This window comes from Dysidea avara, chromosome 7 (genome assembly GCF_963678975.1).
Source record: "Dysidea avara chromosome 7, odDysAvar1.4, whole genome shotgun sequence".
Taxonomy (NCBI): domain Eukaryota; kingdom Metazoa; phylum Porifera; class Demospongiae; order Dictyoceratida; family Dysideidae; genus Dysidea; species Dysidea avara.
In genome coordinates this window covers 20287111-20306394 of record NC_089278.1, presented here as the reverse complement: position 1 = coordinate 20306394, position 19284 = coordinate 20287111, and the positions used below count along the sequence as shown (strand labels likewise).

Below are 19284 nucleotides of genomic sequence, written 5' to 3'. Positions count from 1 at the left end.
GTACATTGACGATATTGTCATCTTTAGTGTCACATGGGAGCAGCACTACAGCAGATGAAGCAGTTTTAGACATGCCTAAGGCAAGTTCAGCTGACCATCAACTTGGCAAAGAGTGAGTTTGGGCAGGCATGCATCACTTATTTAGGACATGTTGTTGGTAAAGGGGGCATCAAGCCCATTCATGCTAAGGTAGAGGCGATAATGAATTTTCCCATTCCCACTAGTAAGAATCAGCTAATGAGATTCCTGGGGATGGTGGGTTTTCATTGCAAGTTCTGCAAGAAATTTGTAATGGTAGCAGAGCCTCTGACGGGACTTATTCAGAAATAACACAACTTTGCTTGGAAAGATGATCAGCAACAAGCTTTCTCTAAGATTAAGATGCTACTCACCACTGCACCAATATTGGCTATGCCTGACTTTAAGAAGCCTTTTATTATACATGTGGGTGCAAGTAATTTGGGGGTGGGAGCTATTCTCATGCAGGAGGATGTTCATAAGTTAGAGCACCCAATCTGCTATTTCTCAAGAAAGTTTAATAGTGTTCAGAGAAACTACTCCACCAGTGAGAAAGAGGCTTTAGGACTGATATCAGCTCTGCAGCAGTTCAGATTCTACTTAACTCCAGCACAGTATCCCATAGATGTCTTTATTGACCACAATCTACTGATTTTTCTTAATCGTGCAAAGCACAGGAACCAAAGTCTATTGAGGTGGAGTTTGATGCTACAAGAGTACACCCTCAACACACACCACATCCCAGGAAAGCGTAATGTTGTCGCGGACGTTTTGTCAAGAGGACTGACTCCAGATGTATTGCAAATTTTTGTGATAATCACTTTTGGCTTGTAAGACTTATTTTTAGGTCCACATGTGTAATATTTTCTATATGGTTCACACTGTTGTATCTAGACCATTTTTCTTGTTGTACTGACCCTCTTTTTATGCTGGGTGTGTGATGAGATTACAATAATATTTAGTGCGCGTGCCCCTCAGCATTGTTTAGAGTCGAGTACATGGTCAGTACCGTAACACCAGTGTTTTACCAATTACACATCAGTGATTGCTCAGTCTCATCCCACGCGGATCTATGACATGATGGGTTATCTTTATCTAATCCTGGAGGCCCACATGGAATTTGAGGGTGAAGATTGGCTTGGCTATAACCATCAATTCTTCCAGTCTACAACCCCTGGAGAACCATGGGCTAGAATCGATAGTATCTTGGCTTTCCCTGGTACAAAATGCCGTGCCTGCTGCATATACTGTTTTGGAGTCACTCACTCCTCAGCAGACTGCAGTCATGCCACTGACTGCCCTTCCACTGATAAGGGCTTAGAAATTAACCGTCCAACTGAAACTCCAAGGCCTTGTTGTCATCAAAGAATGGAACTTCACCCCGAGAGTTCTTTGCTCATACCCGGGCTACAGATTTGATCACATATGCTGGTACTGCTCCAAAGACTTAGATGTGACAGATGTGTACCACAAGGCTATCCAATGCCCACACAAGCCAAAAAAGTAAGACCACCTCCACTTTTGGAAATAAACCACAGAACATTTATTAGTTGGACTATTGCATTTATTAGGCAAACTGTTACTTTCACATGGTTCACATATACTGTCGTGGTATTCCATCCCCTAATTATTAAGTCATTTTTCACCTCACAGGCAGCTCTGTCCTCATGTCACACCATCACTTTCTTCTAGTTTATCATGTGTTCTAATGTAGCACTGTGATTACTAATATGATATGGTGCATGGAATAGTAATTAACTGATCAAGGTTACATAACATGGTATCCTCAGTATTGTATTTCACATAGCTAGCAAATAATCATGTGTCTAAACATATTTCCTACAAAAGCATAACCACCCCCTCCCTTTCCTTTGTTTCCCCCTACAGTTCTTGAGCTCCTCCGGAACACTGGGATTTGGAGAATCATCAGCTGGATCCACCCATGCTATTCTTATCACGGATAGGAGATTGGAGTTACCGCCTGCAGTCAACCAATGGGGACCTGCGTGTGTCAAGAATAGCTACAGCAATAAACACACCTTTTTCAGTGTCTGGGTGGAGTCTGTTGCTGCTGGGACACCCAGACAGATGCCTGGTGCAGTTCTTCCTGGAAGGCATTTCTTGTAGTTATAAGATTGGCTTTATCCCACAGGGCAAATCCCTAAGATGAGCACATAAACATATGGATAGCGCTCTTCAATGGCTCTTGAGCACCCAGCAGTACCTAGCCACAGAAATATCTTCATGCAGGGTGATAGGCCCATTCCTTCCCACTGAGATGCCTATGATACATGTAAATCGCTTTGGAGTTATCACCAAGGGCAACCAACTGGGAAAATGGAGGCTGATAGTGGACTTGTCACACCCAAAAAAAACAGAAGTGTCAGTGACAACATTCCTAAATCTCTGTGCTCTTTGAAATACATTACTGAGACCATGCAATTCAGGAAATAATCCAGTTAGGTCTGGGTGCACGTCTAGCAAAGTTGGACATAAAAAGTGCTTTTCGCCTATCATTTGCCCACCCAGCAGACACACACTTACTTGCCTTGCAGAGGGATAGGGGAGTCTATATAGATACTTGTCTACCCTTTGGTCTACGATCTGTCCCAAGTTGTTTGACACTAGCTGAATTACTTGTATGGATTTTGAAACAGCGTGACATTACTTTCCTAATCCAATACCTTGATGATTTCTTGATGGTTAGTCCTCCAGCAGCCCCTATTTGTCAAAGAAATCTGGAAACCATAGTTGTAGTGTGTCAGCTAACTGGAGTTCCATTAGCTTTAGAGACGGTAGAAGGCCCTTCCACCTCATTGACCTTCCTAGGCATACTACTAGATGCACAAAAAATGGAAGCCCACTTGCCACCAGAAAAGCTGCAGAGACTTAAGCAAGAGGTTTCACAGTGGCTGGTAAAAGACAATGCAACAAGAGACAAATCCTATCACTTGTGGGCCTCCTTCAGCATGCCACCAAGGTGGTAAGGACAGCAAGGTGGTAAGGAGCATTTGTTGCACGCATGCATTCTACTGTAGCTAAAGTACAGAAACTGCATTACTACACTAGGCTAACCCATGATTTCCACTCAGATCTTGCATGGTGGCACACTTCTTTCCTCTCATTATGAAACGGGGTGAGCCTTTTCCAATGGAGTGGTAGAAACTGGCTCCCACATTGTGTTCTGCAAACTGATGCATTAGGATCATGGGGCTGTGGTTCAATAGTCAACGGCTATTGGTTTCAGTGGAAATGGGCTCCTGAGTGGTCACCTATTAATACCAATCAAGGCTAAGGAGCTTGCACCAATTCTCTTGATTTGTGTACTCTGGGGTTCACAAATTTCTAGAAAGAGGGTCTTATTTGAATGTGACAATTCCAGTGTTGTACTCGCCATTAACAAACAATCTTCCAAGCAGCTTTAGTCATGCACATGCTTTGTTGCCTTTGGTTTTTTTGCAGCCTATTTTGATATTGATATAAAATGTAGGCATATAGTAGTAGTGGTAAATTGTTCAACTGATTATTTGTCAAGAAATAACTTTCACTCTTTCTTTATTCTTAACCCACAGGTTGCTCCTACACCCACTCCAATTCCAACTCCTGTGGGGAGACTATTATAGCCTGGACCTCACCAGAGTTCCTACTATTACACAGAAGGTTTAGCAGTATCCACTCATAAAACTTACATTGCCGATCAACAACACTACTTAGATTTTTGCTTCCAGTAACATCAAACTCATACCCCTACTTCTGAACATGCTTTGCTGCTGTTTTCAGTGCACCTGGCATCTGCTGGATTGACTTATAGTACAATTAAGGCTTACCTTTTCTGCAGTACGGAATTTGCAAGTGACTGCTGGATGTCATGCAGCTTACATCAGGGCACTTACACCACGACTAGGGCAAGACTTGCATGGGATAAAGAAGAATCAATCAGAAAAACTGCCAAAGTGCTCCCTATTACAGTCGAAATAATGAAGCATATCTACTCAGTACTCTCAGATGCACCAACAACTTACAACAGTATTATGCTTTGGGCTGCTTGCCGCATAGCATTTTTGGTTTCCTCTGAGTCAGGGAGCTGACCATCAAAAAAAAGTCCATCTGTCTCTCACCGATTGAGCCTTAGATAATCATCATTCCTCATCAAAGGTTTGGTTGTTCATCAAACAATCTAATACTGACCCATTTCTTCAGAGCATCTGTTTGTGCCTAGGTAAAACTGATTCTTCACTGTGTCTAGTCACAGCCTTGTTACCATATTTGGCAGCATGTGCCTTCTGTTCATTCAAAGTGGCAAGCAACATCCCTCTCTCACAACAAAACTTCAAATCTCTTCTGTCAGATATCCTGATGGGAATCAATGATTTGTGCTTGCCTTCCACTCTTGCATCACATGTGTTCATCACATGTGTTCATTACATTTTAAAACATAGACTCAAGTTTCCAACTATATATATCTTTTGCCCCTGTTTTCCTCATACTAGTCTATAAGCCTTTTTCTAAATTCATTTATGGACTAATTTGTTAGACATTTTAGTATTAACAAAAAAAAAACACATGCAAGATTTTATAGCTACCTGGTACAAGATACAATAATGCAGTTATGATCGGTACAAGGAAAGCAGTTCATGGTTGTACATGGTGAAATCTACCAGGGCCTGAAATTATATTTTGGAAATGATCTGACAAAACCTGTTTTGTGGTCAGACATACTCAATAGTACTATACAAAAACTTTCTAAATGTGGTCAAACATTAGCCAGAAATAGTTGGAAAAGGCAGATGTCTGATCATAATTTCAGGTTCTGCCAGTATATCATATATGATATGTATTTACCACATCCCTGCACAGTTGTGGAGTACATAGCACGCAGTATGGTTACTTTAAGTTAATCCTTGGTTCACAAGTGCACAACAATAACAATGTAACTCTTTCACACCTCAGATAAAAGAAGCCGCCTGGGCTATATTTCATATGTAGCCCAGTTAGGCAGGCCACATACAAAATGTTGACAAGGTTAACATCTGGGCAGCGATTATATAGACATTAAGGCCAAAATCAATTGTGTGGATTGATTAATACTCATGTTTTTAGGATGCACAACTTGGATTTCACCATGAAAACCACACAGATGGAGAGAGTTTTGCTATCCTTGCCATCCTATGAGCTAAAAAATGTTGGGCTAAGGTGAGAACTAGTGCTATAACTTATTCACCAATCATTTCCACACATTTTCAAATATGGATATGCCCCATCACGAAGTTACCACTCTGCAGGAGTAACCACTCTACAAGCAAGCTTACTTATCTAAGCCTTTAGTAAACGTAATTATTCCACAAACGATTCAATAGCACTGATTAAAACATTAAACTTGTGTAACCAAAATTCTCCGTGATATCTCTAGGATTGTCCATTCATCGTAACCAAACGTAACCAGAACGTATTAGCTGCTGACCCATAGTCAAAATTTTAGGTATGTATAAATAATATAACCAGTGGCTGCAGTCATATTGGCTTGACTGATTGATCACCTTGTAGAGGCTATCAGTCTGATACAGATGGAGAAAGTGTTACATATCAAGACACACGGTAGTGTGTGGTGCGGCCCAAGTAGCCGGCGCGCCACACCGTGAGTATATTGACAGGAAGAACGAAAACGTCATTTTCACACCTTTGTATCTCGGTGATCACTTATCTGATTGGAACCAAATTTGCTACACAGTTGCCCGCCAGCCAAGGGAGTCTACATTCCAAATTTGAAGGAAATCGCTCCAGCCATTTCCGAGATACGAGCTGCCAAAGTTTCGTTTTTTTTTCTTCGTTTTTTTTTTCTTCTTCTTCGTCTTTTCGCACACTTGCAAAAATTGCTATAACAAGCAAACGCGTACTCCGATCGCCTTGAAATTTGGCACACAGAAAGGGAGTCCAAAGGCGAATCCTAGCATCAACTTTGGTACAAATCCGATGAATGGTTCAGGAGTTATGACCGATTATTCGCGTAAAACAAGATCGATTTGTTGTCACGCCTACAGGGTAAACCGCTTCATGGAATGAGTTGAAAATTGCTATGTAGATGGAGTAACCATCGTAGGAGTGCCTTTTGGTGGTTTGAAAGGAATCGAGATAAAGACCACGGAGATATGACACAAAACCCAACCTGTGTCACAATTACGCGATCGATTTTTATGAATAAAAAAGTATTAGTTTTCACGCCTACTAGGCAAACCGCTTAGAGCAATGAGCTGAAAATCGGTGTATAGCTGGAATAATCTTCATAGAAAGTCCTTGCAGTAGTACAGAAGAATCGGATTACAAACCACTGAGTTATGATTCGAAAGCCAACTCCGTGTAGCAAATGCGAGATCGAGATACTCTAATAGAACAGTCACCCTAATAGAGCATTCGGCTAATTTATTTACTCCATTATAGAATTTTATTACATCACAAGTTATTCTGTAGGGAGTTCAGCTGCAAACGGTTAATCTTATAGACAGTTCAGCAAGAAGACAGTCACCATGTGGAGAGTTAAGCAAATATACCACTATAGAGATTCAGAACATTACAAGTCACACTGAAGAAAGTTCAGCTATAAACAAGTCATGCACTGTGTAGAGAATTCAGCTACAATTAAGTCACTCTCTAGAGAATTCAGTTACACAGAATTCTGCTACACACAAGTCACTGTGGAGAGAGTTCAGCTACAAACAAATTACCCTTTAGAGTGATCAGCTATAAACAAAACACTTTGCAGGGTGTTCAACTGCAACAAATCAATTACCTTTAGAGCGATCAGCAATGAACAAATCAACACAAATCTACCTGTAGAGAGATCAGCTAGAAACAAATCACCCTGAAGAGAGTTCAGCTACAAAAAATCACCCTGTAGAGACATCAGCTAGAAACTAGACACAATGTAAGGAGTTCAGCTACAAGCAATCACCCTGTAGAGAGTTCAGCTAAAACAAATCAACCTGCAGAGAGATCAACTACAAACAAATCACCTTATAGAGAGTTCAGCTACAAACAGATTACCTGTAGAGAGATCGGCTACAAACAAATCAACCTGCAGAGAGATCATCTACATACACACAAATCAACTTGTAGACAGATCAGCTACAAACAAATCACCCTGTAGAAAGATCAGCTAGAAACTACACACAATGTAAGGAGTTCAGCTACAAACAAATCACCCTGTAGAGAGATCAGCTACAAACTAGACACAAAGTAAGGAGTTCAGCTACAAGCAAATTACCCTGTAGACAGTTCATCTACAAACAAATCAACCTGTAGAGCAATCAGCTAGAAACAAATCACCCTGAAGAGAGGTCAGCTACAAAAATCACCCTGTAGAGAGATCAGCTAGAAACAAATCACCCTGAAGAGAGGTCAGCTACAAAAAAATCATCCTGTAGAGAGATCAGCTACAAACAAATTGCCCTGTAGAGAGATCGGCTACAAACAAATCAACCTGCAGAGAGATCAGCTACACATAAATCAACTTGTAGAGAGTTCAGCTACAAACAAATTACCCTGTAGAGAGATCGGCTACAAACAAATCAGCCTGTAGAGAGTTCAGCTAAACCAAATCAACCTGCAGAGAGATCAACTACAAACAAATCACCTTATAGAGAGTTCAGCTACAAACAAATCTCCCTGTAGAGAGATCAGCTAGAAGAAGTTACCTTGTAGAGAGTTCAGCTTCAAACAAATCACCCTGTAGAAAGATCAGCTAGAAGAGGTCACCTTGTAGAGAGTTCAGTTACAAAAAAACCACCATGTAGAGAGCTCAGCTACAAACTAGTGACCTTGTCGAGACATCAGCTAGAAGAAGTTACCTTGTAGAAAGTTCAGCTACAAAGAAACCATTCTTTAAAGAGCTCAGCTGCAAACAAACCACCTGTACAGAATTCAGCTACAAATAAATCACCCTGTAGAAAGATGAGCTAGAAAAAGTTACCTTGTAGAGAGTTCAGTTACAAAGAAACCACCATGTAGAGAATTCAGCTACAAACTAGTGACCCTGTAAAGACATCAGCTAGAAGAAGTTACCTTGAGAGAGTTCAACTACAAAGAAACCATCATGTAGAGAGTTCAGCTACAAACAAATCTACCTGTAGAGAGATCAGCTAGAAGAAGTTACCTTGTAGAGAGTTCAGCTTCAAACAAATCACCCTGTAGAAAGATCAGCTAGAAGAGGTCACCTTGTAGAGAGTTCAGTTACAAAAAAACCACCATGTAGAGAGCTCAACTACAAACTAGTGACATTGTAGAGACATCAGCTAGAAGAAGTTACCTTGTAGAGAGTTCAGCTACAAAGAAACCATTCTTTAAAGAGTTCAGCTGCAAACAAACCACCTGTACAGAATTCAGCTACAAATAAATCACCCTGTAGAAAGATGAGCTAGAAAAAGTTACCTTGTAGAGAGTTCAGTTACAAAGAAACCACCATGTAGAGAATTCAGCTACAAACTAGTGACCCTGTAAAGACATCAGCTAGAAGAAGTTACCTTGAGAGAGTTCAACTACAAAGAAACCATCATGTAGAGAGTTCAGCTACAAACAAATCTACCTGTAGAGAGATCAGCTAGAAGAAGTTACCTTGTAGAGAGTTCAGCTTCAAACAAATCACCCTGTAGAAAGATCAGCTAGAAGAGGTCACCTTGTAGAGAGTTCAGTTACAAAAAAACCACCATGTAGAGAGCTCAACTACAAACTAGTGACATTGTAGAGACATCAGCTAGAAGAAGTTACCTTGTAGAGAGTTCAGCTACAAAGAAACCATTCTTTAAAGAGTTCAGCTGCAAACAAACCACCTGTACAGAATTCAGCTACAAATAAATCACCCTGTAGAAAGATGAGCTAGAAAAAGTTACCTTGTAGAGAGTTCAGTTACAAAGAAACCACCATGTAGAGAATTCAGCTACAAACTAGTGACCCTGTAAAGACATCAGCTAGAAGAAGTTACCTTGAGAGAGTTCAGCTACAAAGAAACCTTTATTTAAAGAGCTCAGCTGCAAACAAATCACCTATACAGAATTCAGCTACAAACAAATCACCATGTAGAGAGATCAGCTAGAAGAAGTTAACTTGTAGAGAGTTCAGCTACAAAGAAACCATCATTTAGAGAGTTCAGCTTCAAACAAATCACCTGTAGAGAGTTCAGCTACAAAAAAACTCCCTGTAGAGAGATCAGCTAGAAGAAGTTACCTTGTAGATCGTTCAGCTACAAACAAATCAACCTGTAGAGAGATCAGCTAGAAGAAGTTACCTTGTAGAGAGTTCAGCAACAAAGAAACCACAATGTAGAGAGTTCAGCTGCAAAGAAATCACCCTGTATAAAATTCTGCCACGAACAAATTGCCCTGTAGAAAGATCAGTTAGAAGAAGTTACCTCGTAGATAGTTCAGCTACAAACAAATCACCATGTAGAGAGATCAGCTAGAAGAAGTTAACTTGTAGAGAGTTCAGCTACAAAGAAACCATCATTTAGAGAGTTCAGCTTCAAACAAATCACCTGTAGAGAGTTCAGCTACAAACAAATCTCCCTGTAGAGAGATCAGCTAGAAGAAGTTACCTTGTAGATCGTTCAGCTATGAACAAGTCACCCTGTAGAGAGATCAGCTAGAAGAAGTTACCTTGTAGAGAGTTCAGCTACAAAGAAAACACCATGTAGAGAGTTCAGCTGCAAAGAAATCACCCTGTAGAAAATTCTGCCAGAAACAAATTGCCCTGTAGAAAGATCAGTTAGAAGAAGTTACCTTGTAGAGAGTTCAGCTACAAAGAAACCATTCTGTAAAGAGCTCAGCTGCAAACAAATCACCTGTACAGAATTCAGCTACAAACAAATCACCCTGCAGAGAGATCAGCTAGAAGAAGTTAACTTGTAGAGAGTTCAGCTACAAAGAAACCATCATTCCAGTTACAAACAAATCTCCCTGTAGAGAGATCAGCTAGAAGAAGTTACCTTGTAGAGAGTGAAGCTACAAACAAATCACCCTATTGAAAGATCAGCTAGAAGAAGTCACCTTGTAGAAAGTTCTGTTACAAAGAAACCACCATGTAGAGAGTTCAGTTACAAACTAGCTACCTTGTAGAGACATCAGCTAGAAAAGTTACCTTGTAGAGAGTTCAGCTACAAAGAAACCATTCTGTAAAGAGCTCAGCTGCAAACAAATCATCCTGTAGAGAGATCAGCTAGAAGAAGTTACCTTGTAGATAGTTAAGCTACAAACAAATCATCCTGTAGAGAGATCAGCTAGAAGAAGTTACCTTGTAGATAGTTCAGCTACAAAGAAACCATCATGTAGAGAGTTCAGCTGCAAAGAAATCACCCTGTAGAAAATTCTGCCAGAAACAAATTGCCCTGTAGAAAGATCAGTTAGAAAAAGTTACCTTTTAGAGAGTTCAGCTACAAAGAAACCACCTGTACAGAATTCAGCTACAAACAAATCACCTGTACAGAATTCAGCTACATACAAATCACCTGTAGAGAGTTCAGCTACAAACAAATCTCCCTGTAGAGAGATCAGCTAGAAGAAGTTACTTTGTAGATAGTTCAGCTACAAACAAATCACCCTGTAGAAAGATCAGTTAGAAGAAGTTACTTTGTAGAGAGTTCAGCTACAAAGAAACCATTCTGTAAAGAGCTCAGCTGCAAACAAATCACCTGTAAAGAATTCAGCTACAAACAAATCACCCTGTAGAGAGATCAGCTAGAAGAAGTTACCTTGTAGATAGTTCAGCTACAAAAAATCTCCCTGTAGAGAGATCAGCTAGAAGAAATTACCTTGTAGAGAGTTCAGCTACAAAGAAACTATCATGTAGAGAGTTCAGCTGCAAAGAAATCACCACTGTCCAAATTTCAAGGCAATAGCTCTTTCCAATCTGAAGTTATCAATTGTCAAAGTTGGCAAATTGGATGTGTGTGGAAGACCCCTTTTCGCAAATCCGATCACATATGTATTATATATATAATTTGTACATTTACTGATAAAATATTTAAAGTACATCTACTTCATCTTTTCGTCTTCCTGTAGTAAAGAAAAAAACATAGGTTAAAAAAGTCCCAAAGCTGGCCATAGGCCGGCTTTGGGGTATACAAATACAAAAAGAAATGAAATCTAATCCAAAACAGCCAAGCTGTAAAAAAAGTGTGCGGCCCTCAGAAAGGCTATGGTGAAAAAAGATGTGAAATCCAAGGTGGCGGCCAAGAAATGGCTGTGATGGTAGGTTAATGGTAAAAATTTTAATAACGACAATTCAGGTGAATTTTTGTGCCGCTTCACAAAATTTACCTGAATTGTCATTATTAAAATTTTTACCATTAACCTACCATCACAGCCATTTCTTGGCCGCCACCTTGGATTTCACATCTTTTTTCACCATAGCCTTTCTGAGGGCCGCACACTTTTTTTACAGCTTGGCTGTTTTGGATTAGATTAGCTATAACATGGGGCATTCGGACTTTGCCTGATACATATGCTCTCTGCCCTCGGACCTGCGGCCCTCAGGTTGTCAGGCACACATATCAGACAAAGCCCTCATGCCCGTGTTACATCTATTACACAAAAGATTAACATGAGAAAAACAACACAGTTAGTAAAAACTTTAGTCAAAGACAGTATAAAAACCACCACCAGTCCTAGTTAGCATCCATGGGTATCACACTGAAGAAATGTGTGTTGTAATCAGCAACTACAAGGGTGGCTTCCTCCAAAGTGCATATCTATGTTGTAATACCATCATCCATATCTTGTGTTTCATATGCATAATATAGGGTGCTGTTTGTGTCAAAACTCCACTTTTCTTAGACATTGTGTTTTTCATGGTTATTTACATACATTTCACGGTCATTTACAAATAACTGTAGAATACGCATGGTTATTTCGGAAAAGCATGGTTATTAATTTACAAAAGCATGGTTATTTACAGAACAAGTACACAAAACAAATTGGAGTTTTCAACTAGAGTAGGGACCGTAGCACATCAACATGAAGTACTGAAACAAGCTGGAGTAGTGTGCAATATTAAATCAATAAGAAGTGTTATATCCTTCCATTATGGTATCTTGAGCACAGTAGGGATATAACACTTCTTATTGTTTTACTGTGATTTAGTATCGTGCACTACTCCAGCTTGTTTCAGTACTATTTATTGATATGCTATATATGGTCCCTACTCTAGTTGAAAATTTGAAATTTTTTGAGTACTTGTTTGTTAACTTTTTGTAAAATAAAATTATTATGACTGGTGAACCCACGTGTACCGCATCAAAAGAAAGAAATGGTGCTGTGCCCCTGGCTATCAATTATCGTCTGAAAAGTGAAGTATCCATTATGCTTCGTTGTCAGCTATGTTCAATCTGTTCACAGCATAATGAATCAAGAACTGTTCGAAAAGCACCAAAGTAACCACTACGAAAAATACGGACGATTTCTGTAAAGAAGGGAAGCTATCATGTTATCATGTGCTACTGCCAAATCAACACCTTTCGCTGTCAGCAAAGATGGATGGACACAAAAGGAGGACACTGGTAAGTCCATGAAGAATGCATTGTACGTACTGCGGTATACCAAAAGGCACGTGTCCCGCTGAAACGACGTTGAACAGTGAAAAAATCAAGCTTGTAGCTTTAGCCGATATCAAGTTACACTTATCTGAAGGTATCACTCAGTCAGCTACTCACTCAGTCAGTCAATCAGCAGAAAATTTTGTTTAATAATTTTTCCGTAGCAACTTGTTGAAAATGTTTCGGGTCAATCTGAAAGCTTGTTTGGGCTTAGTTTTACCTAACCAATACTGCCTCACTGTTGCCAGAGGCTGGTTTTGGGGTGATGTTTTTATTTTTGTGGGCCATCCCCAAACCGTTGTGGTCTCTACTATACAGCACTATCGTACTGTATGATAACACAGACTGTATTTGTAGTAGCCAGCGACTTTCCAGCTGATCAAACACAACATGGTGAAGCCTAACTATGTACCTTCACCTGTCACATGTAAAACTGAAGAGCAGAGGCCAAACTGATTTCAGAACACAAAATTCAAACAACAACGTGTCTTTATACACAGCCTTCAAGCTTGTGTCTTGTCTTGTAACGGAGAGTGCTCTTTTTAATTAAATCACAAAACTACTAATATTTAATACTAAGTTTAAGAGCAGGGCTTACGAACATGCTTCGAGGTTATGTTCAAATGTTTGTTTTAGGCAGTTGTTGTGTTTATATTCTTTCTAGCAACTATTCAGTGAGTTTTTATGACAAATAAATGTCTCCAAGCAAGCTCCTCCTAGTCCGTTTGTAAGTCTGTTTTCCAGTCTGTTCCGTGATTTAGTCACCTCCTATTTTTTCTATACTTACATATATACATGCAATTGACCACACAAAAAACATAAAACCATAAACCACACAGTTTGTACTTATGTGTATGGCTTACTTTCTCTACTGATTTACATGTAGGCACAGAATCTGCCACATTTTGAATCTTTAGCATCTTCTCAAATTCAACAATGTTTTCATAACTAAGCAATGATTGCTCTTTAGAGATCTTCTCCAAATTCTTCAGTACCTCACCAATAGCCGGTCTCTGTTCTGGTACATTCTTGAGACAATAAGCAATGAGTATGGTCATTGATGGTGGTACTTTCATCTCAGATAAGTACTTCTTTCTCCTTTCAATCTCGCTCAAGGCTCTCATATTCTCTGTTACTTGATCATCAGGAACGGGCCACTGGTGACTTATCATATGAACCATCACACACCCAAATGAGAACACGTCAACTGGTTTGCCATAACGTGGGTTAACTGACAGGGCTTCAGGAGGCATAAATATCATGGTGCCTGGGACTTGTGTGTGTGTTTTGGCTTTCTGTGGATCAATCATTTTTGCCACCCCAAAATCGGCCAGTTTTGCAACTAAATGCTTTGTTAATATCACATTGTTTGATGAAAGATCTCTATGCACTATTTCATGGGAATGAAGGTACTGAATACCAAGTGTAATATCTTGCATAATGGACATCTTGGTGGTAGAAGAAATTTGTTCACGAGTGTACCTTTTCAACAAACTTGTCAGGCTGGTATGCAATTTTTCCATAATAAGCCAAGGGAAGCTTGCCTTTTCATTAGGATAGTAAACACCTAGGAACTGGACTAAATTGGGATGACGCAATTTACTGGCATGCATGCACTCTTGAATAAACATTTCATTCAGCCTCTTGTATTCATCTTTGCCAACATGGGTTATTAGAACTTCATGGACAACTTTGGCAGCACAATGATTTCCATATCCATGTACTGACACTTCCTTTACAGCACCATAAGCTCCTCGACCCAATTCAGTCTCTAGATCTACCACACCTTTTAACTGAACATCTTTCAAAGACTCAGTACCCATCCCTGAAATTTCTTTGATCTGTTCACTGTTAGTAGTGTCTGATTCTGAATCACTAGCAGATTTAACACAACTACTTTCTTCTTGTCTGAATGGTATAAAGGGATACATTATGTACATGTACAAACTGGACACAAAACAAATGTGTACACAAAGAATTCAGCACTAGCTTTTGGTCACGGATACCATAAGAACACATCATGTATATCTTACACTATGCACCGAGCCTTGTATTCCATGGGAATAATGCCTTACAAATATCTATTGTATGTCTATGTTTACCAACAGAATATTGTTCACAATACTTACAATATAGCTGGAACCTCAAGCTGTTAATATTAGGCCATTTCATTGGTAGCTAGCTAGCTAGCCCTGGCACTGTTTTCCAGAGTTCGCCAAAGTACACGTGTTGGCTTGGGCCCTAACAGCATGAGCTCGCTTAGTCCACTGTTTAATTGGACACTGAATTGCATGAAGAAGCAGTAGGGCTTACTAGAGCCTTAATTATCACTGCACCTTATCAACTCACGTGATCAGCATTTTTTAAAAGCGTACATGTGATTTCCCCCTCCCCCCCCCCCCCCCTCCCATCCTAGCGTACAGTTTGTACACTTGCGAAATGGCTGAAAATATGAAATACACCTAAGCAGAAAGTTGTTTGGGTCATCAATGATTATTTGGTCACATTGCGTCTGTGTTAAGTGCTGCTTTATAGAATATCAGACAATGTGTAATAATAAAATTATAGCAAACTTTATTATATTGATTAGTACTCATTCGACAAGAAAAGTGGAGCAACATCTGCTTATCAGGATTTTCAGGCATCTATAGGGGTCTGGGGGCATGTTCTACCATAAATTTTGTTTGTATTTAGACTCTCTTAGATTACTTCTGGTATATCCTCAGGTACCTGAAAATTACCACAAGTAATGACTCTTTCTGGTAGGGGTGTGCGATATCAGGATTTCGATTTCGATACGATATCGATAGATAATTACTAAAATATCGCGATATCGATTCGATTTTGATAATTAATTAAATAGTGCGGGTGGTTTAATTGCGTGGGCGGCCAATATTTAGATGTGCTTTAAATGCAATAAATCCACTAAAACCATTATGTAGTACTACTAACAAGCCTAGGAAACTGGTAGATAAGCTTTTAAAATGGCTAAATTGCACATAACTGACCTCTGTTTCTAGCACGATTGTGCAATCACAGACCAAAATACTGTTACTTTATCAAAATTTTTGATTAATCAATAAAATACCGAGATCAGCATTTGCAATATCGAATTCGATACGATAATAATAACGGAAAATTATCACGATATCGATAAATTTTCGATATATCGCACACCTCTACTTTCTGGTGCTTTCTCAGGTACATTTTCTCACCTTTGCTTTTGCTTAAAATTTATGGGGAAGTGGGAGTTTGTCAATGGGGGGGGTGCTTAAGTTCCCTCTCCTAAATGAAGCCATGCATTGCTGTATTTAGGCATATACATGCTCACTCACTGGGATTGCGCATTGCTCTTCATAGGCATTGAACCATGCCCATGCAGCTACTGGAATTGTGTTGCTTGCAGATTTATGTGTATGCTCACTTCACACATAGCTACATGTTTACGTTATCCTGATCCTTCCTATAGTGCAGTGACCTCTACAATATGTGCTATAAATGTAGGGCTAGTCATAGTCTCCTACGTGAAATTTGTAGGGTCTTGTGTACTTGCAATGCCACACCCAAAACTACATGGCTAATTAATTCTAGCTCTTCACCCATGTTACATCCCTTAATAAGGAGGATGGTGATTTGATTAAGAGTGTGTCTACTACTATGTCAGATGTCTCATCACAGAAACCATATGCATATCTTCCACAATGCTGAAGGTAGTCACATGCATCAAATATCTCACTACCTCAAACAGATGTTGAGGTACAACTGATATATACTTCAGATTGATACCAAAGTATGTATATGCACAAAGTGTACATCATGTCATATGCAATCCCAGAACCTTAACTTACACACAGTATCTTCTATCATCCACCTTAACACAATGTACTGATCTCCTAGCTAGGAAGCAAAACTCAACACTGGACACCATACTGGGTTGTGCAATCATACATATGGCACATGACCAACTTCTTTTGGCCACTTTATAAAAGTGTGGTAATGAAACATTCTCAATTTGATGTATGATTTACTGCTAGCACAAAGAAGAGTAAAGAAGTATAGAAGACACAGTGATAATATACCCAGATTGCTATTAGGGATCTATTAGGATAGCAATTTTGTTATCCAGGTATCCTGAACAAAATCTTGACATCGTTAATTGTTAAAAAATGCTATAATTTGTCATGAACATGATGCCTCCAGTCAACATAACAGTGTTAATGTTACGGGCTTGATTTCTTCACTGTTCAATATCACTTCAGCCCAAAACATACTTTTTTGCCAACAGCAACAGCTACAGTGCATGGATCATGGACTTACCTTTGTGTCCCACTTCTTTCTCCACCATCATGAAGGTGTTGATTTGTGGTAATATGTCATGGCTTCATGCAGTGCTGGCTATGATGAGAATTTCCATAGTCAGTGGATTGATTGTAGAGGTGCTTCTTGTACCGTTGTTCATTTGTAACACTGTAAAACTGGTAGAACATACCTGAGAACATGGAATGACCACCTTAATTAACTGATGTCAGAGCATACGTTCAGTTGTAATTTCCATAGAGTGACTAACTGGATTGCTTCCAGAGGCACTTCTCATATTATTCTTCACTTATAACACTAGTACTGTGTAACTGGCTGGCTGAGCATACCTGAAAGTCACTTCACTTTTCAGTAATAGATGGTTGGAGCATGCTTTCGGATGCAAAATAATTATGATTATGCTAAGTGCCATTCTTTCTTTTGATGTGGCATGCATGGGTTCACCAGTCACAATATGTCCAAAAAAGGTAAACAAAAGAGTACAAGGGAAAATGTTATGTTTGATTAGGGATCATAGAATTACTGTAAAAATTAGTGAGACAAGGTCAACCACACCTGCAGATATACTAGTGGACATTTAATCCCTACTTCATTGTAACCATGACTGAATTAGAGATTAAAAGTCCACCAGTATATCTGCAGCTCCCTTGTTTCACTACTTTTTACTTCTATGATCCCTAATGATTCCTACGCATAATTAGTTTAGTATCTGAATGCGTACCCCAACCATCAACTACTGAAAACTGAAGTGGCCATTATGCTTCATTTTCACGCAGTGGTTAAAAACTTTTTCTTTACAACTACCCCAAACATGAGACTGGAAGAGGGGGGAGTACAAATAGTGTTTGAAGTAAGTACTTCCTGTTTCTTGTGTTCTTGTGCTGTTTATTATCGTGATTTTTCAAACAGCTAAAGTTAAGAGAGGGCTTGTAGTGACAAAGTGCCAGTAAAGAGGGATTTCTGACCAACTAGTAGGATCTGGGACACACTCCTTCAGAGAAACTTTTGAAACATATGTGTGCCGAGATTAAACCTGGAAGAATTTTAGAGAAATGATTAAGATTTGCAAGTAAATAGCTAGAAAGCTGAAGGGACAAAGTTTAAAAATAAGAACTACATACATACGTATATATAATTAACATACATTCAAGCTTCACTTTATTTTTTAAACCAGGCGCGCGCCCACAGCCGGCCGTGGGCGCATGCCTGGTTTACTGAAATTGTTTTCGTAAAAGTGTGTGTGTGTGTACCTATCTACATATCTACCTATCTATCTATGTTTGTCCGTACGCACCCACGTGAGCTAAATCGTTTAATAATGGTAAAAGCAGCTTTTACGTAAGAAGTAAAAGTGAAATGAAGTCTGTATTAAACTTCTGCACAGGTGAACTTTGCTCTGAGGTGGTTTCTTTTCGGCGGATTGAAATGCGGGTGTGGCGACTTTCCTCAGACCACCTTCCCCTTGGGGTTTTCAGGCGTTTAGCAAATGAAAAACAATGGTGCAGGCCTCGTACACTACCAGGAATAGCCTATCGCTGCGAGTTGAAAGGGGGCGTATCCCTTACGTACACGAACGAAAATGAAGAGCAGCTTTGAGGCTTTGTTGAGAAAATTTGTGGGAAAAACACATTAGTCACACTATAAAACAGTTTAGAAGATACTTCTGTGCATAATATGTTGGTAAAAGTGATTTGTTTAACAAACGCTTCCTTAGCAGTGCATAGCAATTCAATTGAACGAATTACGAATATTTCATGAATTACGAAATACGAGAATTAGCTAATAATATTATTGCACAACCCAAAACTACCCTATTGTAAAGTAGTAATACATAGTTGGTTAATTCATAGTAGCATATACTGTCTATAGTTAATTCCAGATGAGTTAGCTAGCTGCATGGTGCCTGCCGCCTGGTTTTTAGAAGTAGCACAACATCAACTTGTTTTAATGCAATTATATTTTATAGTGGACTGTAAGAAAAAAAATAAAACTATAGTTGGATTGTGAGGCAATTTCTAAACAAAGAGTAGACCACCAAATAGAAAATTTTTGAAAATGGCTATCTCAAGATTGGATCTTGAGGTACATACTTTTAGTCAAATCCCTGTACTAGTAAGTGTAAGACCTATACTCTAGGTATTCATTTGAAACTGGTTGTTTGTTCAAAATCCTGCATTTATTTTTGTTGTAAAGTTCTATACCCACGGTGACCCAACAGGACCAAGCGTTTATATGGGACCAGCAATAATTTGGGGCAATATAATATTTACATTTTAGCATATTAGTTGGTAATGAACTGCATCATACCATGCTATTTCAATCTAATTCAAGTTGTGAAAAAGGTGTGGCATTCCATAAATAGGCTAATATGAAAA

At 39.3% G+C, this 19284-nt stretch overlaps 1 protein-coding gene across 1 annotated transcript in view; it reads right to left on the bottom strand.

Moving 5' to 3' along the window:
* The window catches only part of LOC136261983 (uncharacterized), a 38904-nt gene that overhangs the window by 9253 nt on the left and 10367 nt on the right, over positions 1–19284 (bottom strand). Inside the window, exon 2 of the mRNA XM_066056091.1 lies at positions 13456–14500. Coding sequence (XP_065912163.1) covers positions 13456–14500 — 1045 coding nt within the window. The remainder of the gene's footprint in view (positions 1–13455; positions 14501–19284) is intronic.